Source organism: Parus major, chromosome 1, assembly GCF_001522545.3.
Source record: "Parus major isolate Abel chromosome 1, Parus_major1.1, whole genome shotgun sequence".
NCBI lineage: Eukaryota > Metazoa > Chordata > Aves > Passeriformes > Paridae > Parus > Parus major.
The window spans coordinates 3,740,211-3,767,971 of record NC_031768.1 but is presented as its reverse complement, the minus strand read 5'-3'; the positions used below and the strand labels follow the sequence as shown (position 1 = coordinate 3,767,971).

The following is a 27,761-nucleotide window of genomic DNA, read 5'->3' as shown; positions in this document are numbered from 1 at the left end:
TTTTTTTTTCCTGTTTTGCTTTCTTTATTTCCTTTTTTTTTTCCTTTCTGTCTCCTTTTCACTTCCAATTGTCTCAGGTTTGTTGTCTCAGGCAGTAATAATTCATGCAAAACATCAAGGGAAATCTGGAGAACTACAGCTATGGCAAAATCCCCATTTATGAAACAGAGACATTCTGGAATGGAGCAAACACCACAGCATCTAAATTACTCTAGATCTATTTTCTTTGGAAAGATGCAGAAGGACATTGCTGGTCTGTGACATTCCTTAGAGACAGAGGTGCCAAAATTACAGATTTTTTTTTATTTTTTTTTTTTTTCTTTTCCTCTTTAATCCTTGAAGAATCAAGTGGAAAATGTTCCATGACTTTGCATTTTAGAGCCATGGTGATGGTGGCTGGGTTAGGTCTCCCACACTTTATTCCACTGAGGGGCAGAGTGACTGATCAGGAACAGATTTATTTACAATAAACCCTGATTCAGACTGAGCTGCCACCAGAACAGCTGCTTCTGTCCCTAACTGAGGCAGAGGAGGTGAGGGAGGGTAAAGGATGATGATATAAGAAATAATGTCTTGGTTTGGAGCTGAGTTCTGCACAAATTTCACAGAAGAATCCATCTCTGTTACAGCTGGAACCACATCAGGTCATAGGACTGGAGATATTTATGAATGTTCTTAGCTCTTTGCTGAGAGATAATCTCAGTTGTTTATTGAAATCTAAACAGATTATGTGTGTAAATAAAAGCAAAAACATCTCATGTAAGGCTGCTTGTTTTATAAATTCTCAGATTTAATTCTGGGGTGAAAAAAGCTCATGACAAACAATAAACCAGAAGGGAAAGGGGAAACCAACTGCTTTGGAACTGAAGAAAACTTCAGACCTGCAAGTTTGGCTTTATGATAAGACACATTTCTGTGAGCTTTGAGGAGCCTGGGATTATAGAACAAATACCACAGCAGCCTCCCTCTCTTCCTATGGATTTTATGGCTTTTTCTTTCCTTGTGTCAGGAAAATAAGAGAATATACATTAATAATTCCTCATGAGTAACTTCATACTGTGTTGGCACTTCAGAAGCTTTGCCACTGACTTTTTCTCCCAGGAAATGAGTAATGATGGCCTCTCAAGGTATCTCAGGAATGCTGAGTGCACCGAGTGAGTGACACTGGGAAAAGTGAAATCCTGACCTCTCCTCCCACATCTCCTTTCCTCTTTTCCTCATCTAAACTCTGGGCTGGGTATCCAAAGCCCTCCCAGGACTGTGAGTGCAGGGCAGAGTTTAAGCAGGTTCTAGCACACTTCCCATGCCCTGAGCAGCAGACTGGTTCCTTTGGGGATGGTGTTGTAGCAGTGCCATAAAACAGTTCTAGTTTTCTGTCCCCTCTGTGAACTCAGTGGGGAGCTCTCTCCCCTCCCATGCACAGGTCACACTGGAAACTTGCTTAGCAGCAGCAGTTCTATCCAGTGCAGGTGACAAGTACCACTGGCAAGAGTTTATTTGTTCTGTATTACCATTTGGCACACGATTAGAACAGCCATCTGTTCTCTTAATTTCGATCAACCCAATTTAGGCTGCAATAACACAACGCCATTAGATGTGTTTCCAACAAAGGAAAAATCAAATATGATTTTTTAAATCATCTTGAGGGTAACATTACCCCTATTTAAAGACTACCAGCATGCTGGGGGAAAAGAGCATGATAAAAGAATAATTAACATTGTGATTTTAAAATAATCTCATTTTCATACAAGAATATGATGCGCTAATTCGACAGGAAAGTGTTCCCATTTTCTTATGAATTATACATGAGAACAATCTCACATAGAAAACCTAAACAGAATTTTATTTTAATCTCTAATATTATGCAGTCTAATGGAAAACATTAAAACCTTACATAAGAGCAATTTCATAACTGTTAATGTGACCTCTTCTCAGAGAAACACATGATTTGCTAATGCCACTCAACTTTGGAGAAGTCAGGAGGTTATTTAGGGCACTGGTCAGCAGACAGTAAAAATGAGGGATGTGTTTCAAAAATATCATAGTTTTGGGGTCCTTGGTCAAGCCTAGCTATGACTCAGTTTCCTGCACCTCTCCCTTGTTTGTTTTCCTTAGGACAGTGAGATCCATCTCTTTGGGGTTCAGCTCTTTACCTCCAAACCAAGAGGTTTGCTAATATCTCAGATGAAGACATGAATTTAGAAATCAGGGAATGGAATTTTGTTAAGGAAAGCTGTTGGTAAAATGTGCCAGCTGTTAAAATATTGATGTCATGGCAAAAGACGACACAGATCGGTGGGTTGTGTTAAAGAGGTTTGAACGCTGAGGTTTTCATACCAATAATTCCAGTTTTAGGACAGTCTGGTGATAAGTCACATCTACAGAAGGAGGGAAATCCCTAAATCCCTGACTCTGAAAAGGAGATCACAATTTTCCATGGTGGGTTCAATTACTGGATGGGTATGTGGAAAAAAATTGTACAGAGGAAAATGGTGACATTTTGCATTTACTACAACCAGAACCAGAAATTTCAGAATTTATGTGCATGATCCAAGCTTGAAGAAGAACTTCAAAAAGTTGTTAAGGTGTCGAGTGAAAAACTACAGGAATATTTCAAGATATGAATAATTCACAGTAAATGATTTAGGAAGTTCAATCTGTATAACTAATTAAGGAGAAAGATGGTATAAGAGGTAATTTCCTCGTGTTCTGTAAGGACTTAAATGGGCAGAAGATTTCTGACTGTGGAGGAAATCTTTAATGAAGGCACAGTAAGATCCAATAACTGGGGCAAAGGCAAGTGCACCCAAACAATACACTAATTTTCAAAAGTAAGAATAATTGGAATAATTTACCTGGGGCTATCACATGCTCTCCACTTACAAGAAATCTTTAATCATGACTAATGTCTTTTTAAAAAACCTATAGTGCAACTTCCAGATCTGGACTTGGGCAGAAGTCAATGGCAAAAGGATGGAAGGTGAAAATAAATTACTCTAATGGTCTTTCTAGTCCTTGGATCTATATAGTTTCTCTGCAGTCTCACTGTGAGGCAAAGTTATGTATTATGTTGGATGTTGGGGAAAGAGTTATAGGTTCCATTCCCTGGTTTTCCACTGACTTGTATGAATTGTATGAATCCATCTCAGAGAGCTTCTCTGTAAAGAATTTAAATTTTGTTAAATCACAGAATGCTTTGGCTTGGAAGGAACTTTAAAGTCCATCTCATTCAAACCCCTTCCACTAGAGCCCCATCCAGGCTGGCCTTGGCTTAAATTCTGTTTTAAAGTAAGTTTAAATACTATGTTAAACAATAATATATTACTATGCTTGCCCACACTACGGAGGCAAGAGATAGTGAGGGCTCCTGGAAGCTTTTGAAGTCTTTGAATAAGACACATATTCCAGATACTGAACCAGCTTTTCAAAGGCATCAAGCATTGAAAGCCAAAAGAGATTTCAACATCTCTGCAAATCAGATGCTGAAATTATTATAATCAGGTATTGAAGGCATTAATACAAACACTGCTGAGGAGGAATAATAAATGGGAATTATGAGCTATATTTGACAGTGTTTTTTTTAATTGTTGTGAAGGAGGCTTCTCTGTCTTCCTCTCTTGAAGCCTGCTAACAGCCAAACAAACAAAAAGCTTCAGTAGATCTGAGAGGATTTTTCACTTTAGAAAAATCTTTATTTGGCATATTAAGTAGGTGACTCAAAAAAAAAAATAAAATTAGACTTCTTTAGAGCAAAGCAGGGGCGATTAAATTAAATGTGCCTGAAGAAGAAAGCCCTCCCCTGGATCAACAGGGCAGTGGGAGCTTGTCTGTCCCATCCTGGTGCTTTTCTAAACACTTTTTGAAGTTCAGAAGGCAGAACACTCAACACTTCAGCTTTGTCACAGCTGACAGCCTGTCGGGTTTAATGAAAATGCTCTCCGTTTAGAAGATGACAGAAATTACACGCATTTCCCCTTTTATTTCTCTGTCATCTTTTTCTGTCTCGTGTTTCTACAGGAGGAGGAGGGGTTGGTTATTAAAAGCATTACATAAGTATGCAAAATATGTTAAGAAGAAAAGAGGAAAGGGAAAATCTTTAGCCCTGCAATTATACACCATGTCTGTTGGTGGGAAATGTGGGATAACATCTGATGTGTGGCAATAACTATTTACTTTTAGCTATCTTTGAAGAGGGTGAGGGGAAAAAAAATCTCTAGATAATGCTTTAAGTGAAGGTTTTATTGTACAATTGCCTGAGTAATTTCCAACAGGATGATCTAAGCAGTGTAAGATAGCTTGAGTGTGTTCATAACTTCTCCAGAAAATACAGCAAGATAACACTGAGCAATTTCTTGGCTCTGCAAAGCTTTCACATTCCTCTTTTATTAAGTGGCAGGCTCTTAATAAGTGTGTCTGCTCTCACAGAGGAGCCAAAAGTGTAACTGCAGCTGAAGGAAACTCTCTGCCAGAGCTGAGCAGGGAAGGCTTCACCTGCAAGTATCACTCAATACTATGAGATCTTGAAATAGCCCATAAATCCATTAAATTCATCACCCAGCCACTCCACATCCTCACCCACAATCCACACCCCAGTTGTGATTCCAGAACTGAGAACTAGAGTTTAAAGGGAAGCTCTGAATTTGCTCTTCTCATTTAATTTCTGTGGCAGTTTTTTCCATGTTTATCCTGAGAAGAGAGACAAATTTGATTACTAACGATGCCCTGTGTAGACCAGCTCTCAAAACTCTGCAGAGCATCTGAAAACAGTGAGAGCTGTGGAAGAGCACAGAGGAAGGAATTTATTTTTAAGCTTTGCCCACATTTGTGTGATCTTAAACTTGTGCATACTGGTAGTGTCCAAAGGTGTGAAATGGAATCATGGAAAAATGGAACTATGAAGAGAAATTGAATTATATGTGTTTAGCAAAGGTGAAAATGGACCAGAAAGAGGAAGCTACAGGAAGCCCTCACATGCATGAGGAGCACATTTCTGCCTCCCAGCTACTTGGGCTCCACTCACTTGACACAAATGCACAGCAGTGCAGATTTCCTGGAGGCACCAACACAGTCCCAACCATCCCATTAACACTTTTTTATCTGTTCCTGGGCCTGTGCTGTGGTGGCAGCCTCTCTGCTGACATCCTCCCTGGTTTGGTTTGGTACCAGACTCAATCCCAGCAGGAAAAAGGTGATGTAAGCCTTGCCTGGGCTGCAGAGGATGTGTGTGCAGAGCAGGCAGAGCTCAGGGGCATTGCTGTGGGCAGGGCTGGAGCTGCTGTGCTGCCTGAACCCACAGCTGCTTGATGCTCACTCAGCTGGAAACAAAAGCAAGGCAGAGTTGTCTTTGCTGCATCCCCCAAGCCAAGCCTTTAAATGTGATTCCCATCTCCTGAAGCTGTCATTTTGTGCTGCCCACGGAGCATAAGGGAGAAAACTGTGCCTCAAATACCTGTAGTTCTTATAGCACCCTCCCTGGGAAAGGTGGATTTGCTTTATGAATATTTCAGGAGTGAAGAAGCTGCTTGTGAACTGAAGTCCAACATCCTGTGGTTTTCGCACTAAAATTCTAAATATCCTTCTAACCTAAATTTAGGGATAAAGGCAAACCTTGTTAAAGGGTACAGATGTTGAATGGCACTATTTGATAAGAAGTTAGGGTGGCACAAATGGTTTTGAGCAATGTATACACTCAGTGTTCTGAGTAATTGGGAATGTGAAAGGAAAAGGAAGAAACACTCAGCATAGGGCAGAACATTACATCAAGGAGCTGCAGAATATCTTATTGGTTTAACCTATTGCTACTACATGTCTATATCATTTCATCCAAACATTACAACTAACATGTTAAAATAAAATATAAAGTGAAAGATAACTTTGGTTTTTTTTATGTAAGCTTTTCAATGCCATGTTTCAGACATTTGGCTGTGAAACTGAAATATTACCCATTCAAGTGATTTTACTACCACACTCCACAATATCTTTGTTCCTAAGTCTTCTCTATGCAAACAATTAAAGTTTTCAGAAGCATATGAAGTCAGTATGGTTTCTGTATAATAAAGAACCTCTCTAGCCTGTAAATCTGTAAATCCACCTAGGCTGGAGCACAATGTTGCTCATGGCTGAGGAGAGAGCACTTCCCACCCTCCTCCTTTACACCTTCCCTTGCTCAGCTCTTCTTCATCAGCAAAGGAGCTCAACACCTTCAATGCCTCAATTAAGGTGATTTATTTTCACAGAATTCCAGGATCTCAGGGGCTGGAAAAGCCCTCCCAGCCCATGGAGTCCAATCTGTAACCTGTCCCCACCTTGTCCCCAGCCCAGAGCCCTGAGTGCCACGTCCAGGTGACACCTCCAGGGATGGGCACTGCAAAGCTCCCTGGGCAGCCCCTGCCAAGGCCTGAGCTCCCTTTCCATGGGCAAATTCCTGCTGCTGCCCACCCTGAGCCTCCCCTGGCCCAGCCTGAGGCCTGAGCTCTCCTCCTGTCCCTGTTCCCTGGCAGCAGAGCCCGACCCCCCCGGCTGTCCCCTCCTGCCAGGGAGATTTAGAGAGAAATAACATCACCTCTGCACCTCTTTTTCTCCATGCTCAACACCCCCACCACTTATTTATCTCTGGTGTGGTTATTTAATAATTCTGGATACTTCCAAGGATGGGAGAGGTGGGCTGGTGGTGTTTAATTCAATGCTCTGAGGGTCAGACCAGTCCTGTGACATTGAATGGTTGATAATTTTTTTCCCCAATTTCTTTTATATTACAGTTTAAAGGATATCACCTGCTGGAATGAAACCATTTCCTTTCTGTCTTCTCTCTGTTGGAATGCTTTCCCACAGATGCATCTGTGAGCAAGCATCCTGACTACACTTAATTATTAAAGAGTCATTGCTCAAAGAGAGCTCTGAAGAAAAGGAATTCTTTCTTATTGCATGTTACTGGATATTAGTCCATAATGGGTTTCACCCTTGTGTATTTCTCCCCTAATTCTGCAGCCTGATATATTTTATAATACCTAGGTACAGGTACATGTATTTTAAGAGCTGCCAGCTACAGAGAAATTTAGCAGACATGAATAGGAAAAGATATTCACATTTACCTCAGTGTTAAAGTTTTGGAAAAGCACACACAGCTTAGACTACAGTATTTTTTAAGTGGAAATATTAACCAGGTGAGGCTTAAGTTTACAATGTATTCTAAACACATTATTTTAATTTATTGCATTATGGAAAGTTAATTTGAGCAAACATGTACTGGGTCAGTTTTAGGGGGCTTTGTGTCCTTGCTTTTAAAGTGGGCATGAAACAGAACAGGAAGAGTTTTGTGGGTGCCAAATGGTCAAAACTGCACACTTGACCATATAAAACATGGTATTTTCCACATACTCTAGGGCTAATCATAAGAAAAAAAGTCATATTTAAAGAAAATTTAACCTGTAATACTTTTCTTTTGAGAGAACAGTGGTAGAAACTCTGACCTTGAATATGTCAGTCTGGTTTGGTGTCAGAGATCGTGGCTTTGCTGGGCAGGGTGGCCTGGGACTGCTCCTCACTGGAGATATTTAATTTGCAGGCATTGCAGGTGGGAGCAGCTTCACTGCCTCTCTTACCCCCACAGCACTGCTGCTGAATTGCATCAGATCATCCCACAGCACTGAACTAAACTGGGTTAATGCATTGGTTCTTTACCCCATATTTTACTTCAGATGTCCCTTCTATATTTTTAATAGTCATACAGACCATGGAACATTTCCTTCCTTCATTCCTCACATTTTCCTTAAAGATCCATCCGTTTCTGCAGATGAAGTGCAAATAAAATACACACAAATTGACACCTTTTATTCATTTTCAGTGAGCACTTGGTAAGCTTGGAACTGACAGCTTCAAACCTGTCAAAAAAAATACAAAATACAAAAAATCTTCAGGCCCTGTGTCCTCCATCCTTTAGTGTGCAGATATTTTAAACCCTGCAAATTCTTGTGTCTTTCAGGACCTAGATTTCTCATCACATCCACGGGAGCCTTGTATATTTTAGACGTCCAGAATGAAGATGGACTGTACAACTACCGATGTATCACAAGGCACAGATACACTGGAGAAACACGACAAAGCAACAGCGCAAGACTTTTTGTATCAGGTGCTCCTTTTCTGTATCTTGCTAAATGAAACTCTGGGTGTGTCTCTCTGGGGTGTGCTCCGCTGGCAAGGCACGTCCTTGTGTGGTTTTTAGCAAATGGAAGTGGGGAGATGCTTCATTTTAAAACCCTGATTTTTTTTAATCTGTTTTTTCACACCTTGGTTGCTGTTTTCTGAAGGCCTGGAGTGTGCACCTGCATTTCAGCATGGTGAATTTTAGCAGGTTTAGAGTACTTTTTACAGGGAATGTGGATGGGATTCATCACTCCCAAAGCAGACTTGTGCAGGGGAATTTAATCACCTTAACTTCCCTATGTAAGCAAAGAAGAGGAACACTTTTAGGGGTGGTGTACCTGTCCTGGGGTGATCTGAACTGCCCCAAGGTGCCTGTTCCTCTCTGCTGGCCTCAGCAGGAGCTCAGGACATTGCACACAACTCAAGATATTTCCACCTTGGGATTCTCAGGTTATCTGAGGTGCATTTCAGCTTTCCTTTTCGCTCATCCCACTCCTACCCTGGGGAAAGCAGCATGTTCCCCTTCTTCCAGGAGGGATTTCCAGCCAGAAGGAGAAGGTGACCTGTGCCAGTGCATCCAGGGGTGCTGCAGGCAGGCAGAAGGGCTGGCTGGCAGCTCTCCATGCTCAGGGCTGAGACCCAGGGCAATTTGTGCAGCAGGTGGGAAGATGAGAAGGTGGATGGGCTATTTTAACTTTCCCTTGTGGTTTTAAAGGAACTCCTGATTGCTGTGTGTGTGATGGACAGTTGGGCTCCTCACAGTGACCACATCCTCAGTACAGTGCTGCTCCAATACAGATTTTTCCCCATTTTTTGTCAGTGAGAGGCAGTACCAGTTCTGGGTGGGGTAAATAAGGAGCTGATTCCAAGTTTGGGTCTGGAATTTGCTCTCAAACCTTTCTGTGTAGGTTTAGCACTTCCCCACCTCACTCACCCTCCCATCCCTCATTTGCTGCTTGTCCATAATTGCTCCCTTTGTTTGCAGGTGAGCAAATCCAGAGTGGTTTTCCTACATCCACAGAGCTCACTGAGGCTGGATCCCAGACTTCCTCCCCACATCCTTACCCTACATAAATCATCCCCACCATCCCACTGAAAGCCCCACATTGCTTTCTGTCCTTTTCCCTGTTGCTAAATTTCCTGAAAGGTCTATCAGGATTTGGTGATTTTGCCAATCTGGCAGTCAGTGGGGTCATTCCCCTTTTGACCCTTTCCTCTCCTGTTTTGGTCCTTCTGTCAGAATAAAACTCCAGTGGTCAGGTCTCAGCTCTCCACCCCTCTGTTTGAGACCCCTCAGGGAGACAGAGGTGAGCACAGGGTTTTCTGTCTCATTAAGGACTTTTGGATTAGGTTCTTTTTCCCTTTGAACTGAAGGGAGGCTATTTTCTCTTGTTTGGTCTCAGTTGTTTATTTTTTTCTTATCAGCATTACAAGGTACAAGGAGCTATGTGCACTATGATAGAAAAGGGGTAAAATGGCTAACAAAGATCCTCTTCAAGGTCTTTTATATGTCCATTTACCCAATTAACAGGTGCCAACTAAGTTATTTTTCTTAGTGACCCAATGACCCATCACCTGTGTGCTGCACTGTGACATTTTCTACCCAATCACTTACTACTACCCAAAAACCCCTAGGAGAAGAACATGAAGAAGAAAGAAAGACAAGAGACAACACCCTAAATCCTCCATCTTGTCTCCTGTTCTCTAAACTACTTTTTCACCCAGTGATTTAAGAAACTTTCTAATCTACACACTTATACTTTTCCTATCTAACTTTAACATTTGTTCTCATGTATCACCATGAAAACATGCTCATGAATTTCATATTATATGAAATTCAGTGTTTCTTTGAATCCTAGAATTAAGTATTAAAAACAAGGGCACACACTCTGTATCTCAGACTCCAACAGTTTTCCATTGTTAACGTGCTTCTTGACCTTCTCCAAACTGGACATTGTTGAAGTATTTTGGAGCCTTCTGAACACACAGGCCAGTACTCAAATAGAGTAATGATAAAAACCCCCTAAAAATAGTGTGATTGTTCAGGTTAGAATGACTTACCAGTCAGTTCCAGGAGTTTCTCCCTTTGATGGGTGGCCCCTGTGGGTAGAACTCTTGCCTCTGCTTTTCCCAACCAGATGAAGAGGTTTTCCTGCACAATAATCTGCCTGCTGTGGTCTTAGGAGAACAGGCAGGATTCTCCCCTTCCAGCTGGCTCCATAGTGTGGTCTGCTTCCATGTGAAATCACGTTAAGGCTGGGCCAGTGGGAACAGAAACAAAATCAGGCTTGTGTCTTGGTTACCACAGGAAAAATTCAGGTTATCTCACTGAACAAAAGAGGGAAAATGAAAGCTCTGTCTTGTTTGAAATTGAGGACAAACACCCTAAAGGATGTTCTCTGCCTGGAGCTGCCTTTTCTATTTTCCTCCACAGACCAAATTGAAATAGAAAATTTTACCTGTGTGCAATAACTGGGTTTTTTTTTTAATTCAGCAGGGTTAATTATTCTTGATCAGGGCTAGAGCAGGCTCTGATTTCCAGTCCTGTTGATTTACTGAGCAAGTACAGCAATCAGGGACAGAGTTTGTCTCTTAATATTTCTCTTACAGGTTTTCCTTCTTCTTTACTGGAATTTATATTTCTAAAGAGTGACTACTTTAAGAACTGGGATCAGAACATAGTTCTGAAAAGTCTACTTGCATGGGACCTACATTTTTGCCTGTCTTTTCCATGCATATTCTTCACTTTTTTTGGTGATGAAATAGTTTGTGGTGGATATTTCTCATGTTTCCTGGCCACATTTAACACAACTTAAACTTCATTATTGTTTTGAAACAGTGTGAATGTTAATGTGCAGATAATAGCAAATAAAATTAAAAAAAGAGTAAAAATAGTGAATAATTAATATGCCTATGACCAAAATTAATTTCCAAATTTCATTTGGAGTAGAACATCTCCTTGAAATCACATGGCTTTTCTAAACCAAATTAAACCCAAAGCCGTTAACATGCAATAGAATATATTTCTAAGACTCATTATAGTGTCCTTTTCCAACAATGATTTTGTCCTGCCATGAATCCCATCTCCTAAAATCATTACTGCTTTTTAACCTCCACACTCTGAAAAATCCATATGATTTTTAAAGCACAACAATTTTCTTCTTCTGTCCTTCAAAGAAGGTCCAAAGTAGAATATATTAAAACAGTATATTCCCTCAGTTTTTTTGTCATTGTTCCTGCTGGAATTCATTTGCAGCTGACTGTTAAAGTAAAATAGTGATTCAAAAGAGGTTAAACACATATTGCAACAGGGTGACCTTACTTTGCAATTTTTACCTCATTGCAGGTGATTGCAAATGAACCCTGGGGTTTCTTTTGTGCTTGTTTTGGGTTTTGGCTGGGGTTTTTTTTGTTTTGTTTAGTGTTTGTTTGTTTGTTTTGGGTTTTTTTGTGGGGTTTTGTTTGTTAGTTTGTTTTGTTTGGGTTTTTTGTTTGGTTTTTCTGGGTTTTTTTTTTTTGTTGTTTTTTTGTTTTTTGTTTTGGGGGGGTTTTTTGTTTGTTTGTTTGTTTTTTGGTTTTTTTGGGTTTTTTTCCCTTAAGCAGAATATAAGAACTGTAGGAGTCTGTTCCAGGGACATATATGAACCTCTAAATAGGAGTCTGTTCAACCCAAAGATATGTTTTTACTGTCCATTTAAATATATAAATACAGAGTGGAAGAAAACAAATTACTGGAATCATATCTTGTGTATCCCTGAATATATTTGTAAAAAATTTTCTTCATTATGTAGTCAAATCTCAGTTTAGCTGTCCTGCAACTGGGACTCCAGGCTGTGCTGCTGCTGACAAAGCTCAAGTTGAGAAGGAAAAAAGGGGAATTGACCCTGGGATAGAGAATCCAGGCTCTGCTGTGCTGCTTGAGTAGGAATGCACAGACAATACCTCTAAAAGACAGTTATGCTTTGTTATTATTTAAATATTTAATCATTATTTGCAACTGAATAAATTGATTTCATGTGGATGTAACCTTCTTAAGAGCCAGAAGCTGTAATTTCTTGCCTGCCTGTGGTTTTACTCTCAGTTAATTCCCCACAAAGGAGTCTGTGAGTGGTAACAGGGACGAGAGGAGAGAGGAGCTGGCTGATCAATTAGTCAAATTGACATTGGCCTTCCCAATAGCATCCTGGCAGATTGTGCTTTCACTGAGCCAGACACAAACAGCATGGCAAGCTCAGAAATTTGTCCTATCTTGGTGCCAAATATGGACCTCGAGGCCACTGATTCATCCAAAAATCACTCGTTTAACCACCACCGCCGCCTTCCTAATGAGACACTCAGCAAGCTGAATGTGGCTTTGCCCTCAGTGGCTCAGTTTTCCTGGCACCTAGAAAGCAGAAAAACCTCACCTTTCACTGCACATTTGGGGGGTTTTATTGAGATATAGTCACAAAAAAAAATAAAATTTAGTCCTTTTTTTTTTTTTTAATATTGCTGTTTTGGTTTCTGGATTGATAGTTTAACTTAAATAGCCTTAAGATGCTTTCTCTCCTGGATGTCCTCCCAGGTGTGGCTGTAATTCATAAAGATATATCTAAGCTCATTTTGAACCAGCTAGCTCAGGCACTGATTACTTTTGGAAAGGCTTGAATTCAGCATGAACTGCTCCTTTAATCTCCCCAGCTCCTTACAGGAACCTGCTGCAGCTGCCCTGTGAGCAGCACCTGAGTTTGCTAAGCTAAAATGCCTCTTGAAAAAGGCAGAATTGTGGCAATTGCACCTACATGCAGTCAGCTATGATTAGATATACCCAAAAAGAGGTCAATGTGTCAGGTAGGAGCTGCTCAGAACGTGGAGTTCCTTTGTGAGACAGAAATCTCAGCAAGGTGCGTGCATGTGGTGAGAAATTACTTTGATGAATATTTGTTCAGTATTTTTGTGGCAATAGTTCCAGGATGGGCTGCACACAACTTTGAATTGTGCCAACCTCTGTCTCCAAACTGAAATTACAAACCCAGCACTATTTCTAATGGGTGCATGCACCTCTGGTGAAGGCAATCCTGCCAGACATCTGTGGGATACATAAATCCTGCCAGGTGCTGCACAAGTGAGGGCTGCAGTTGTCAGCAAATTGAGCACAGAAAGATGCGCTATTAAGCTGTAAGTTGGTCTTGTCACTTTAAGTTCTTTTCCCACAGAAGAAGAAAAGGCTTGTCTGTCAGTTTGACTGCAGATAGAAATCCCTGTGCCTTTGCCCATTTGTCTCCTGACAAGGGAATAAATTGCTCCTTTAATTCAAAGCCTTCAGACCACCGAGAAGAAGGGACAACATGTTGGCTTCAATCTAGTTGAGAAGTGGCAATAATTGCTAAGGCAACACATTTCTGGCTCTCCGTGTGTCTCAGAGGGAACGTGAAGGATGACCAGCAAAATGTTTGCCACCTGGAAAAGATCCAGTGAGAGGATTTCCAAGCAGCAATGAGTTGCTTCAGCAGCATGTGCTGCTGGATCCCAGCCACCCCAACTCAGACTGGTGGCTGGGTCAGAGAACCAAACTCTAGTGCCCAAAACACTGGGCTGGCGAGTCAGGAAATGCAGGAGAAAAAAAAAAGAAAATATTGACACATTGCCTAGCGAGTTAATTTCAAGGCTCTGGCTGAAAAGAGTTTCTCTGTGTTTCAGACCCAGCGAATTCAGCTCCATCTATCCTAGATGGGTTTGACCACCGCAAAGCCATGGCAGGACAGCGAGTGGAGCTGCCTTGCAAAGCATCAGGGCACCCGGCACCAAAGTACCGCTGGCTGAAGGACAACGTGCCCTGGGAGCCCGACAGCCGCTTCCGACAGACGGTGACGGGGCTGCTGATCGAGAACACGCGGCCCTCGGACTCGGGCAGCTACGTCTGCGAGGTGTGGAACAACTACGGCACCGCCGAGATGATCGGGCGCCTCCACGTCAAACGTAGGTGGTGGGGTGGTGTTAGCAGAGAGAGCTTGGGCAAGGCCCTGCCTTGGGCAGGCTTCTGGCAGCAGCTTTTATGGAGGTGGCCAGTGTTACAAATGGATGTGGGGGTTTAGACAAGCCCCTGCCTTTTGCCCAGGCCTCTGGCAGCAGGCTGTAGCTCTGCTGAGGTGGCCAGTGCCCCAAAAAACCACTCTTGTTCACAAGTTCTTTAATAATGGCCAATTCAGTCTATTATAGAATTTATTTATTTATTTATTTATTCATTTAATAGACATAAAACTAACTAACATAGGACTTAAAACAGACTATACACCACCCAGGAATAAGGGGAAAAGAGACTACTAGTAAATAAATACAGCCCGGGGCTAAAGGTAATTAATTTTGCAGCTAGCGAAGAAACAATTTAACTTAGGATCCAAAGTTACTTACCAGCCAATTTGTGATGGAGCACACATCAAAATCCTTCCCCTCAATTCCCAGGGAAGTATGGGAATCTGCATCCAAAAAAACTCGGGGAGTTTGTTTGTCAGGGTGTGCAGGGTGCTTCTGCCTCTGTCATAATTAGTGTGTCTTTTTTAGTCTTTGTGAAACAGTGTCTCTCAGTGAAGAGTTTTTTTTTGCTGTTATCTTTCCCACATCTGCTCTCCAGACTAAGATGTTGATTCTTAGCTGAGGCCTGAGCTCTTTTGGCTCCAGAGATGACCCCTTTGGGCCTTTTACCCACCTGGGTTATCCCTTTCATATGCACCAACCCTGGAGAGCAGGAGGACACATCTCCCTGGAGAGGGGAAGGACACATCCTGCAACAGCCAGCACCACAAAACCCACTCTCACTCACAAGTCCTTCATAATCACCTCTCAGGTCTACTATAACATGAATTACTTAGAATAAACACAAGGAAAACAGACACAAGACTTTAAACAGACTTACTTTCTACACAGGAAAACAAAAAAAGATCTACCAATAGATAAAAACACCATGTATGATAATAAAGTTACCTGTGTAACAGTTAGTGAAGAAAGAGTTTAGATCAGGAGCCAATGGCACTTACCAGTGAATGACAGTGATGTGCTGAAGTCTCCTAATTTCTCTCAGTCCCAGGGAAGTGTCTTGATACCAACATCTCAGCTTTGAGGAGAACTCTCCACACACTCAGAGAGTGTATAAGAGATTTCTGATTTTATGAAAATCACAGCAGTCTTTTATAATGGCAGAAGTAGTTGTCTGTCAGTCACTTATTTCTGCTTATCCTTCCCCACGCATTCAAGGCAGGATGTTTGTTGTGCCTAAGAGTGTTTTTCAGCTGAGATAATTCATCACAAAACAAACTGTGAGGGCCTAGTTTAGATTTGGGGAAGTAGATGAGTCTTCTGCTGTGTCAGGGGGTGAAAAGCCCTGTCACTGCTGACTGTTGGTGCTGCTGCCTGGTATTGAAAGAGAAAAACCCTTGTAACAGTGCTGAAATCGTGAAATAAAAAGCAAATCTTGATTGGAAGCTTCCAGGTGTGCCAATGATCATGGACACATCCAGTACTGGATCTCTACAAATTTATAAGTTTAACAAATTACTGATCTTAACAAATATTGTCCAATTAAAAGAGCAGTTAGGTAATTTTTGGAGTTGGTCCAGGGCTTCTTTGCCCCACTTTTTGCTATGTCTTCTCAGATTCTGGTTGTAAAACAGTGTTCTTCTTGTAGGTCTTCTATTTGAAAATACGGCTAAACAGTATTTCAGGAATGTGTTGAAGGTTTGCTTATTGTACTAAGATTTGAGAGAAAGGGTGGGAAAAGTACCAGGAGTTACATAACTCTGCAATAATATTCTTCAGAGCTACAAATATATGAAAAATTCATAAAAGCACAACTGTTTAGGCATCAGTACCAAGTTGTTGCCTTACCTTGCCATACCTTCTGTTTCTTTAATTTATCTAAAATCCTCAAAGTTGTGGAACGACACAAAGCAGGCTCTGTGGAGATGAGTTAGTTGGCCAATTGAGCGATCAGAAGTGCAAATGGATGCAATTTCCAGTGTAGCTCTATAATTCATCACATGGAGGATATGTAATTTAGAAGCATGAATTGGGTGCTGGAAAAGAAATTGCAAATGTTCTCATAAATAAAGCTGCCAAATTCTCATTGCCATGACTCATGGTGCTTCAGTAATATTGAATACTCATAGTTCCCCTCAGTTGAGTATTCATGTGTGAATATTCTGAACGTTTCACAAATTCTACAAAGATAATTATTACTTCAGGAGCAACACACTGGAAAAGTGTTATGCTACTACTGTTGAAAAAAACCCAAAATCATTTCCTAGAATAGAAATAATGCTCTGTGAACTAACATTTCCCCCTAGACAGCATGACTAGCAAACTGAAAAAGGAGAAGTTTGTGAGCAGTTCAGGCTATAAAAATATCCTCACAAATAATTGCACATAACATTTTTGGGCAAAACAAAACCGAGGTGAAAAATCTGCCATTCATGAGTTATAACTGAGGAGCTTTGGTTCAAAATGTATTCATCAAAATAGTCATAAAAATGAGTTGAACCTGGTCTTGTATGATGTAAAGTCAAAACTTGCAGAGACATCATGACTGCTGATGACACTCAAAGCATCCCCTGTGCCTGGTAATGTGTTTTTCCTAATGACTCTGCACCCAGCCAGTGGAAATTCTCTGGATCAGCCTGGCAGGAAATAAAAAATAAAATAAATATATATAAAATAAAAATAAAATAGGAAAAAAAATAAGAAAAATAAAATAAAATAAAATATAAGAAAAATAAAATAAGAAATAAAAATAAGAAACTTTATCCTCCTCTGCAATAGAGGATGTGGCTCGCTTGCATCATCATGGCTCTTGGATATCGATGATGTGCTTGTGTGTGACTATTTTGTTTATTTTATTGTTGCCAGTTTTTAGCTTTTGTAGTGTTTTTATAGGAAACGGAGCTATTCAGTGACTTTTAACATGCATCTGAACACAGATCAGTTATTGCTCTGGACCTTTGTCTGTAATTCAGAATGTCTGAGGCTGCTGTGTGTTTTTCCCAGACCTCTATTCCTGATTAACCATTATAGATTAATTCCAACTTTTCTGTTATAAAATATTTAATAAAGTGAACAAGTTGGGGTTTTTTTTAAGTATGTATGTGTGTGTTTGTACACATGTGTGTATGTTTGTATGCAAGCAGCTAAAAGAAAAACGATGACGGTTTTTATTTCATGTCAGAGATAGTATCAGTGGTGACAGCAATCCCTTATCTTTATGAGGAAGTCAAACCAATTTATACAAGTCATGAGATGAGATCTGTGTTCTGCAGTGCTGATAACTCTGAGGTAGCAGGATAAAGATTGTTTTCCTTGAATTTACATTTATGACTTTTCTTCAGTAATGTTCATCCTCTTTTTTTTTGCAATGTAAAACTTGCATCCTCCCATCCCACTGTTTCTTTCGGCTGACTTGAAAATATTGTACCCACATCAAAGCAAAAAATCTGGTGAGCCCACACACTGAAACACTTCCATGTGGACATATCAGATGGATATCCATGCGTCTACCTGCATTAACATCTTCCACTCTCAAAAGCTAATCTTGTAATTGGCATTTATTGCATTTGTTCACACTAGGGAGTGGCTTGGGAAAGTGTAAATTTGGTTCCTTTTGCCAGAAATTAAACCAGAAAATGAGTTTCAGGAATGCACTTAATGCACAAGATGCGAAGGTCCACACTGAACTAATGTGAAATAACATCCTGCCCTCCCAAAACCCATGTAGTGGCATGTTAAATCACACAGCACTGATGGTGTTACTTGTAGGTCTGATCCTACTGTTCACCTGGGCGTGGGATTATGTGTTGAATGGGTTATCCCTATAGATCTATTTAGATCTAATTTTTTTTGCCATGTGTACTGGTGGCAAAAATGTTTTTTTAGAGCAGCACTGTCATCTGTTATTTGTTTTGTTGTTTTTTTAAAGAAAGGTACGGCTGTGATTTTTATTGTTCTCTTTAACTGAGAGCTGATTTGTAACTTGCACACAAATGCACATTTATAATATTCCCCACTTCCCTTTCTCTCCCCCTTACTTCACCTCAAACCTCCAGAACCGCTAAAAGCCACCATCAGCCCGCGCAAAGTCAAGAGCAGCGTCGGCAGCCAAGTGTCCTTGTCCTGCAGCGTGACAGGAACCGAGGACCAGGAGCTGTCCTGGTACCGCAACGGGGAAATCATCAACCCCGGCAACAACGTGCGCATCACCGGCATCAACCGCGAGAACCTGATCATGGACGGCATGGCCAAGAGCGACGGCGGCGCCTACCAGTGCTTTGTGCGCAAGGACAAGATGTCAGCTCAAGACTACGTCCAGGTGGTGCTGGAAGGTCAGTCTCTGTCCCTTTATAGGACTTTTTGATTTGGGTTCTTTTCCCTTTGAACTGAAGATTGATGAGACGGGAGGCGAGTTTTTTCTCTCGTTCGGTCTCAGTTGTTTATTTTTTCTTATCAGCATTACAAGGAGCTATGTGCACTATGATAGTAAAGGGGTAAAATGGCTAACAAAGATCTTCTTCAAGGTCTTTTATATGTCCATTTACCCAATTAACAGGTGCCAACTAAGTTATTTTTATTAGTGACCCAATGACCCAACACCTTTGTGCTGCACTGCGGCATTTTCTACCCAATCACTCACTACTACCCAAAAACCCCCAGGAGAAGAACATGAAGAAGAAAGAAGAAGGACAAGAGACAACACCCTAAATCCTCCATCTTGTCCCCTGCTCTCTAAACTACCTTAAACTCTAAACCTCAACCCATTCACCCAGTGATTCACGAAACTTTCTAATTCACACATTCACACTTTTCTTATTTAACTTTAGCATTTGTTCTCATGTATCACCATGAAAACATGCCCATGAATTTCATATTATATGAAATTCAGTGTTTCTTTGAATTCTAGAACTAAGTATTAAAAACAAGGGCACACAATCTGTATCTCAGACTCCAACAAGTCTCCACCTGTCTGGCAGTTCTGGTTTCCAAAATCACGCACAAGTCGTCTTTGGTGCCGTGGTTTTAGAGTGGTGGTGCATTGAAGATCTAGAAATAAAGAAGAGCGCTTTCGGGACGATATTGGTAGAGGAGGCGATGACAGAGCTGGTCTTTAATCTGCCCCTTTATCCAGGGGCAAATTATCTTTATCCAGGGGCAGATATGGAAAAACACCCACGCCACAGAGGGCAAATACACTAGAAACTTTTATAAGTTTAGCAAATCAGCATAATTGACAGGAATTCCCAGCTAGAACCTCTAGTAACGAGGTAATTCTCCCCCTTGGTTCCACCTCTTCTGGAGGCATCTTTCTTGCTCCTAGCTGTACTTTGTTTATGAGAAAGTGTGTGTAGCTCATCCTTGGTTCCCAGGAAAAAGCAAGAAAGGATCAGGGCCATCGGGAATGTGTTTTGTCTTTCTGTCTGTCAGGGTATGAAAAGTTAGCTAAGAACTTTGTAAGTATACAATAATAGTCTACAGAGTTATGAATATATATATATAATATATAAAAGCAAAAGTCATTTTAGCATCAGTGGAGTTTACAAAAAAGTGGGTATTTGTGAAATGTCCATGGGGTTTATTGTGCCCCACTCATAAGAGAATGGAAAAATCAATTTGAAAAAAAAAAAAATCCTTCCCCAGCAGATCTCTATTAAAAATCCAAACATTGCTTTTCTGGTTGGGTGTATTGGCTGACAGCTTAGAGATCATCTTAAATAACTGATACAATGTTCTACCTGGTAATCAAGTGAGGAAAGTCATCAATTTGCACAGAGGCATCTTGCTAATGAGGCTGTGGTGCAGGCATGGCATGGCCACTATTTTTAGAGTCTCTGCAGAAGAAGAAGAAGAGATTACCTGCCCGGACCGAGTTACCTCGGCAACCATCTCCCATGATGAGGAAAGCCTAAAGAGCATATTGATAATCTATCATGGTGTTGGGAGAGTGCAGGTTATCAGAGAGCAACAGCAGGGAAGATTTCAAAGACACTCAGGTCTCACTGGGAAAATAATGTCTGCTTTCATCTCAAAAAAAAAGCCTGTCACTTGAATTAAAAAAGGGGGGGAAAAAAGAGGAGGAGTGGCAGAGGTACATAGTGTGCACACTCACAGATTCATTGGTCCTGTGTCAGCTCCCTTTCAGGATAAAAAGCTTTTCTTTTTTTTTTTTTGTGTTTCTGCTGTTCTGTTTTCTGAGGGGTGACAGTATCCAGTACACCACAAAGGAAGGGAAGGGAGTCAGGAAGGAAAATAAATAAATTAGAAACTGCCACATAACCAATGGGACAGAAATGAGAGGGGGAGAGGGGGCAGAGGCAAAAAATAAAACAAATTAATAAAATCAAATGATCTTCCAGGGATGCTGAGGCCTCTCAACATTCTGAGAATGCCAGTCCTTATCTTTTTACCATGTGGCAAGCAAGGGAATTTTGCAGCCCTGTTTTTAAAATAACATTTTCAAAGGAAAACAAACACACATTGCATGACCACAGAAAGAACTTCCTAATACCAGGGTGTCAGCACTCCTAAGTGTTACCCCAGTGAACTCTCTGGAGAGATGGGTATTTAATCCTTCTCCCTGCTTACAAAGTTTCTGTGCCTACCCATTTCTTTATTCATTTCCCTGGTACAGGCTGAGTATTTTGGGGGACAGTTCACAGGATAAAGTGTTCAAATGCTCTCAGTCAGAGAAATATTTATCTGTAACACAAAATGACCACAGAAAGAAATTGGCATCATTGCTGTTACTGGCAATCTGTATTCAGAAAAGCTTAATTTAATACTTTCCTAAATGGGGCATTGCATGCCAGGACTAAACTGCTGTGTGAAATCAGCCTATGCAAGTTGTGCCTGGCTCTTGGCAACAGGATTCATCCTCAACTTCCCAAGGAACTAAAATCTACCAGGAGAGGAGAATCTTCAAATGTGTTGAGGTTTTGCTGTATGTATTATATAACAAACTGCATATGGTTTTAAAATTTTTCTGTGGGAACACAGCAGTTCATAGAGATGCCTGATCCTATTCAAGTGTTCTTCCTACAGCAGAGCCACTACCAGGTTTCTCAGGAGATGTAAAATACTTTCCATTACAAAGTGTCATTTAAGTCCTCTACTTAAATGGCAGAATTTATTTCCCTTTCCTCATTAATTAGTGTTGCATCCTGGAAAACAATTGCTTGCATTGCTTCTATAAAAGACCTTGGCTCATGGCATCTGCTCCAGGCTAGAGGGGACAAACTTTACACCACGTAAGCACTGTTTTCCTGCTTCTCTCTCCCTCGGCAGACGGAACTCCCAAAATCATCTCTGCCTTCAGCGAGAAGGTGGTGAGCCCAGGAGAGCCAGTGTCCCTGATGTGCAACGTGAAGGGGACCCCCCTGCCCACCATCACCTGGACACTGGATGAGGATCCCATCGTGAAGGACGGCAGCCACCGGATCAGCCAGATCATCACGTCCGAGGGCAACGTGGTCAGTTACCTGAACATCTCCAACACCCAGGTCCGGGACGGGGGCGTTTATCGCTGCACTGCCAACAACTCTGCGGGAGTCGTCCTGTACCAGGCTCGAATAAACGTAAGAGGTGCTTGTCAAATCAGCTCCTCAAAAAAAACACACATAACTCATTGTAGTGGAGAAGGAGATTGCTGCATGTGATGAGATTTTGGAATGCCAAAAAATCAACTTACTGTCTTTTTTTCCCCCCTCTTCTTTTCGCCCCTGCTCTCTTTTTTCACCCTGCCTCTCCAGCCCCATCTAGAAAGTGTATGGTATGGTTAAATGTTGGAAGAACCCTTTGGCTTGTGTCCTTCAGTCTATTTTTCCTATGCTCATCTCTACTAGTTCACAGTCTCTTTGCTTTAGTCCTATTGTGCATGTTTTGTTTTTCTTTTCCTTTCCTCCTTTACTTGTCCAACATCCATTGTAATTATTCATGTATACAGAATTTAAGCTTGAATTTCTGGCTCTACATGGCATAATACCCATCCTCGTGGGTATATCTATACTTTATATACATAGCAAATGTAAAAGCTAACTGTTTCAGTGTTCTCATGTGTAACAGGATCCTAGCTCCGTAGCAGTGTTGGTATTTCACATTAATTAAATCACACTCAGCCTTTTAATTTGTAACACAGCTAAGATTTTATCAGGCAAGTGTTGGATAACACAAATACATACCCATATAATTAGTATGGATGCTGCAGGGTAAGGAAGAAGCTAGAGCATACAAAGATTAGGGCAACTGCTCGAGTAGCTCTTAAAAGAAAGAATCTGCCAAATGCTAAGAAGTGTGGTGAGAGCCACATCTGTTAACATCTGTATATCCAGAAATAACCACACACGTTCCCTCCAGCAAGCGAGCCTTTAAATTGTCTTCAAGAGTTCCTTCCTTTGCCTTGGCAGGGCCAGCGAGCATCCGGCCGATGAAGAACATCACAGCCATCGCTGGGAGGGACACCTACATCCACTGCAGGGTCATTGGCTACCCCTACTACTCCATCAAGTGGTACAAGAACTCCAACCTGCTGCCCTTCAACCATCGCCAAGTGGCGTTCGAGAACAACGGCACGCTGAAGCTCTCGGACGTGCAGAAGGAGGTGGATGAGGGCGAGTACACCTGCAATGTCCTGGTCCAGCCCCAGCTGTCCACCAGCCAGAGCGTGCACGTGACAGTGAAAGGTGAGGACGGCTGGGAAGAGCAGAGCCTGGCTAATTGCTGGGTGGTTTGTGGAATTGCACACGTAGGATTGTGCTGGCAGTGGGATAACGAGCGGTTCGAGGAGGTTAATCCAGATTTGTGTTTATTTTTAATGATGACACGGAGCTAATCAGTCATTGTGTCTTGTTCTCTCCTGACTTTTACCCTCCTTGGCTCAGCTGACAAAGTATTGCCTTGTTGCTGTTTGCTATGAGCACTTTTCACTACAACTAAATCAGGAAATAAATGGTTTGTCACACACGTTTTGCTGGTGACTGTTTCTCTACTGGACAACAAAGTTCCAATTCTCATTAGCCAGTGACTTTCTGGCTTTTAAAACATGAGATGAGAATTTTAAGGTCTGTATTTTTGCCACTAAGCAGAGACAGGAACTAAAAGCATTAACCTTGCCTTCCTCTTATTAAGTGATTATCTGAGTGCTCTTCATGCTTAGAAAGATAACGCTGTAAATAAATGTGACTTGAAATTCTAATAGGATGCTTCAAATCTATTCAAATAGTCCAAAACAAGGATGCTCAGATGGCCCTGAAAGATTTCAGAAAGAGATTGAGAACAGGAATTTTTTACCATTGTGTCCTGCCTGTTCTGACATTGGCAATGTTCAGACCTATTCATGAGGATACAAAAGACAGAAAACCTGATTGCAGTAGCACCTAGCTTTGAGCAATGGGGCCACTAAATGCTGCACTTCATGTGAGCCTGTAGGAAGAATTGGGGTATAATTTCACTGTTCCTGAAGCTGTTAGAAATTTTTCCTGGGTTGCTTTTTAGGGTTTTATATTTTTGGAGGCAGAGGGGAGGAAGGAAGGCAGGTTGAATCTTGTATCCATTCTCAGATAAGATGCAGAGAACAGTAAGGTAAAATGACTTTGTTACAGACATCTGATCTCTTAATTTCCTTCTGCTCTGTTAGTTTTGCCCTTAGTAGTCTGGAGTGATGCAACTGCTATTTTCTTTCAAGAGTTTAGGGGATTAGCTGTAAGCCACGAGCAATTTGGACTCTGAAAGGCATGACACCTCACACACCTGAGACCATCAGGGGCACTGGTCACAAGCTGTGGCATAAAAAGCCAATGCCACCTTTTGTTTTCATGTGTGCTGTGCTTTGCTTGACATTACAATGATATCACAGATCTGTTGATAGAGTTTAGGATCTGAATGACAAATCAGTCACTGTGTTGCTGCTTCACTAAGAGGCCACTGTGGAAATTCTGGTGGGGAAAAGCTGCCTCTTAAATGATACCATTTCTCAAATGACTGTCAAAATCAATGTAGCCAGGCAAAACAAATCCAGCAGTCACAGGCACTGGGATCAAAACAATACCAGTCACTGAGAACACTAACTGGTATCTCAGGTGAAATACTGCTTTTTCTTCCATTATGTAGCAGTTTGCAACTTGACAATTCCTCCCCCAGAAAGCAGATTGCCAGCTCTAGCAATTTAGATTGAGCTGTAACTTCAGTCAATGATTTTACTTCCTTGATGGGTTTCTACTTCCCACTAGACTAGGTTGCTCCAAGCCTTGAAAAGGCACTGCAATTTGAAAATAAAGTTAATAGCTTGACCTCATCTACAAAGCCCAAAATGTCACAGGTGAGGTTTTTAGGTCAGAGCAGTTCTCAGTGTTCTGCTTTTTAGCTTGAGGTCAGCAGTGCCACAGTGGATTTTACCTAACATATTAGTGCAGAGTCAAAAGTGGTCTTTAAAATATTATCAATGTGTGTGTGATGCCTTTTCATTTTATAGAATCCAAAGTTAATGGGTTGAGTTTTTAAGCACTTATATTTGATACTAAAAAGTACAAAACATGGCCCAGTTTGCATACCAGAGGTTAAAAGTACTGTGAAATATGACATTGTATGGGGGGTTAAAATCAATGCTCAAATATCCTTATTTATAGTTCAGCTTCTCCTACCATCAGTATAATTTGTTTTTTTCAGAGAAACAGAGGGAGAATTATTGTCCATCTTCAGTACAAGTCCTCTGCTTTGCTCTCAGTTCTGCTACAAGCTTTGTGGGTGACCTCAAACCAGTCACCTGAAGGGTGATTCAGAATAGATGACACTTAATGAGTTCTTAATTAGTGGGATTTTCCCCCTCCATGTTCTCTTTTGAGGACATAATTACAAATTTCCTCATGAATTTATCATCTCTGTGGTATCAGAATGTTTCAGAAACAATGTATTCATTTTCAAAAGCCACCTGGGTCATCACCAGGAGAAGTGGCAATAAGGCACAAACTGAACTCAAAAATATCCACACATTTTTTGGTGTGTTCAATTTCAGAAGCTTACAGCTTAATTTTTCCAGTTCACCTGCCATTATGTAGCATTTATATGCTCAAAGCTCTGCTCCCATTGAAATGAAGTTGCCTGAGAGTTCTGTTTCCTCCTTCAGAGCAGTCACATCACCAGATTAGCAACCCCCTGGGAAAGACAGATTTAAGTAATTTAATTAGCTTTATCTGACAATCTGTGGCAAAGGTAACTGCAGAATTTGGCTCTGTGGGGCAGCATTTATCTGCATTAGGCAAACAACTGGTTTTTAAAGTTGGCAGCTCTCTGCCACATTTACTTTCCATTTTCCAAGTCCTCCAGCATGTGGAGCATCCTGGTTCTGCCTTGGATGAAAACTTGCTTAAAGCAGCATTTAAATAAAAACATGCAGCACCATGGGCTTGCCTTCAGATACAGGAGTGCTGTCCACTCTGCAGAGCATTTTGGAATTTACAAACATCCAAATGAAAGTGAAACCATCCTTCAGAAATCACAATAAGGTCACAGACAGGAGAACAGAACATTTCTTGACAATAATTTTAAATGAACCCCTGGCTGCCAGAGAACCTGACTGGGGCTTTCAGAGCCTTGCTCTGCATCCTCCCACCTGGAAGGCTCTGGGAGAGACAAAAGCTTGGGAGCTGGGCATTTCTTTGGTGTTTGACCTTAAATCCTTTACTTCTTTGCCCTGCTGATCAGAAGAATCAATGAGCCACCCCATGAGATCCACTGTCCCATTTTTCAGGAATAACAGCTGCCCTCGCCACCTATTCCAGAGGTCTGCAGGCTCCAAATGACTCTGTCCCACAGAAGGGTGGTTTGTCATTCCTACCCTGCCCTCTCCCCCCAGCTCTTGCATTCCAACATCCCAAAATCAGGATTTGGAAGGCAGCAGTCCCCTGAGCTGAGTGCACGAGCTGGCAGGAAAACGTGCAGGTTTCTGCTTGGCAGACAGAGCTCCTGTGGAACCGTGCCTGAGTCCTAACAGGGCTCTTTGGAAATCGAGCCATCTTGGCATTAGTTTTTTTGTATTTAGACAAATGATTTGGCCAGTTCTTAGTTCTGACAAAAAAGCCATTCAAACTCCCCACCCTGTAGTGCACAAGTGACAGAGGGAGGCTACAGTTGTACTTACATACTTAATTTCTGTATCCATACCTGCCAAGCACTCACCTTTGCAAATGTAATAATACCTTTTCAGCACGTTTTGCTTTGGCCTATGTTAGGTGTAATTTTATTTTTAGCCTTTTCTTTTTTTAAAAAATAAACTGAACCCCCTTTTCCCTGCCTCCTGCAAAGTGGGAACAGTAGTTACTGCCATCATCAGAAGTAATTGAGATTAGCCTTGCTAAGGATACTGCACATGTCCTTGCCAAGAAGAGAATTATTCTTAGCAGCACCAGTTTTTTGCTCTGTGTTCAGCCCAGCTCTCATGGTTTGCCAGAGGGGTTTGTATACATTTGCCAAATGCAGAGGACTGTTGGAGTCAGAGATCCTAAAGAGAAGAATATTCTGTAGAAAATGCAGATTTTCTGTTCATTCCTTCTCAGAATGACCTGTCTTCCTCCAGCTGGAGTTTTCTCCAGCTCCTCCTTTCCCAAGTCCTGGATCTTCTCCTCTGGGCTCCAAAATCAATCTGAACTTAGTGTTTATCATCTCAGCCTTCATTTCCACACTGCCTTGTTCTCAAAACTCAAAACTACCTTTTCCCTTTGGATACTCCAACTTTTCCCCAGCCTCCAGTTCCAATCCATCCTTCAAGTTCAAGCACTGGAGTGACAAATGTGTCCTGATTTCTGAAATCTCACCAGACTGGCTCAGCCACTGAAAGGTAGTGCTAGGATGTGCTCAGTGCTGCTTGGACTCTGTCACTGCAGTGTCCTCTCCACATAGGATGGAGGGGATAAACAAACGTGGGGGTTTTGTTTATTTATTGACTTGGTTTTGCTCAGACTGCAAAATTTGGGCACCAGTGTGATGACTTTTTATAGGTAAAGCAAGAACATCTGAGGCAGGTGCCATCACCTGCTGCTCAGTCCATGGGGCAGGTGGGACTTCTCAGGTTCTCACAACACCTTTTTTTTTGTTTGTTTTATGGTAGAATTGATAATTATTTAGAATTGATACGTCTCAGTTTTCCCACTCCCCCACCTTATTCTTCGAAATGGCCAAAGAATTGTAGCTGAAACCTTCTAGCTGGAGTGACTCAGCCTGAGGCAGACACCTGGCCTGGAAAACTGCTACCCAAACAAAAGTCAAACTGCAAGCAAATGAAAATAGTCTTGTCATGGGAAATGTTGGCAAACAAAGAAGGAGGTTATATTACCCACCCTATCTCTAATTTTCATATTTCCACTGAAAAGGAGACCTACATTAAAGTGGAAAGATGTTAAAATAATAATAGCAGCATCTCTTTTGCAGCATTTTAGTAGATCTCAGAGCATTTTAAGAGCAGGAGTGAGTTATTATCTCCATTTTTTTATTATGCAATTTATAGTAATAGTTTTCCCAGCTACAGTAAAAGCCATCAGTAGTAAGTGATGATTTTCTTGTCATCAGTCTCATGGGACACATTCTCATGTAAACAGCCTGCTGCTATTCACACTTCTCCA

General features: G+C 41.4%; 1 protein-coding gene and 1 long non-coding RNA gene across 2 annotated transcripts in view; one reads left to right on the top strand and one right to left on the bottom strand.

Annotated features, from left to right (window-relative positions):
• The window catches only part of DSCAM (DS cell adhesion molecule), a 439,426-nt gene that overhangs the window by 246,530 nt on the left and 165,135 nt on the right, over window positions 1–27,761 (top strand). The window contains exons 4-8 of the mRNA XM_015625504.2: window positions 7,982–8,128; window positions 13,822–14,100; window positions 18,210–18,485; window positions 21,439–21,735; window positions 22,557–22,832. Of these exons, the coding sequence (XP_015480990.1) occupies window positions 7,982–8,128; window positions 13,822–14,100; window positions 18,210–18,485; window positions 21,439–21,735; window positions 22,557–22,832 (1,275 nt within the window). The remainder of the gene's footprint in view (window positions 1–7,981; window positions 8,129–13,821; window positions 14,101–18,209; window positions 18,486–21,438; window positions 21,736–22,556; window positions 22,833–27,761) is intronic.
• Window positions 6,898–15,823, bottom strand: LOC107203416. The gene is made up of 3 exons (XR_001521185.3): window positions 15,156–15,823; window positions 10,204–10,398; window positions 6,898–7,880 (listed from the first exon to the last, which is right to left on the bottom strand). It is a non-coding gene; the product is annotated as an uncharacterized LOC107203416 (long non-coding RNA).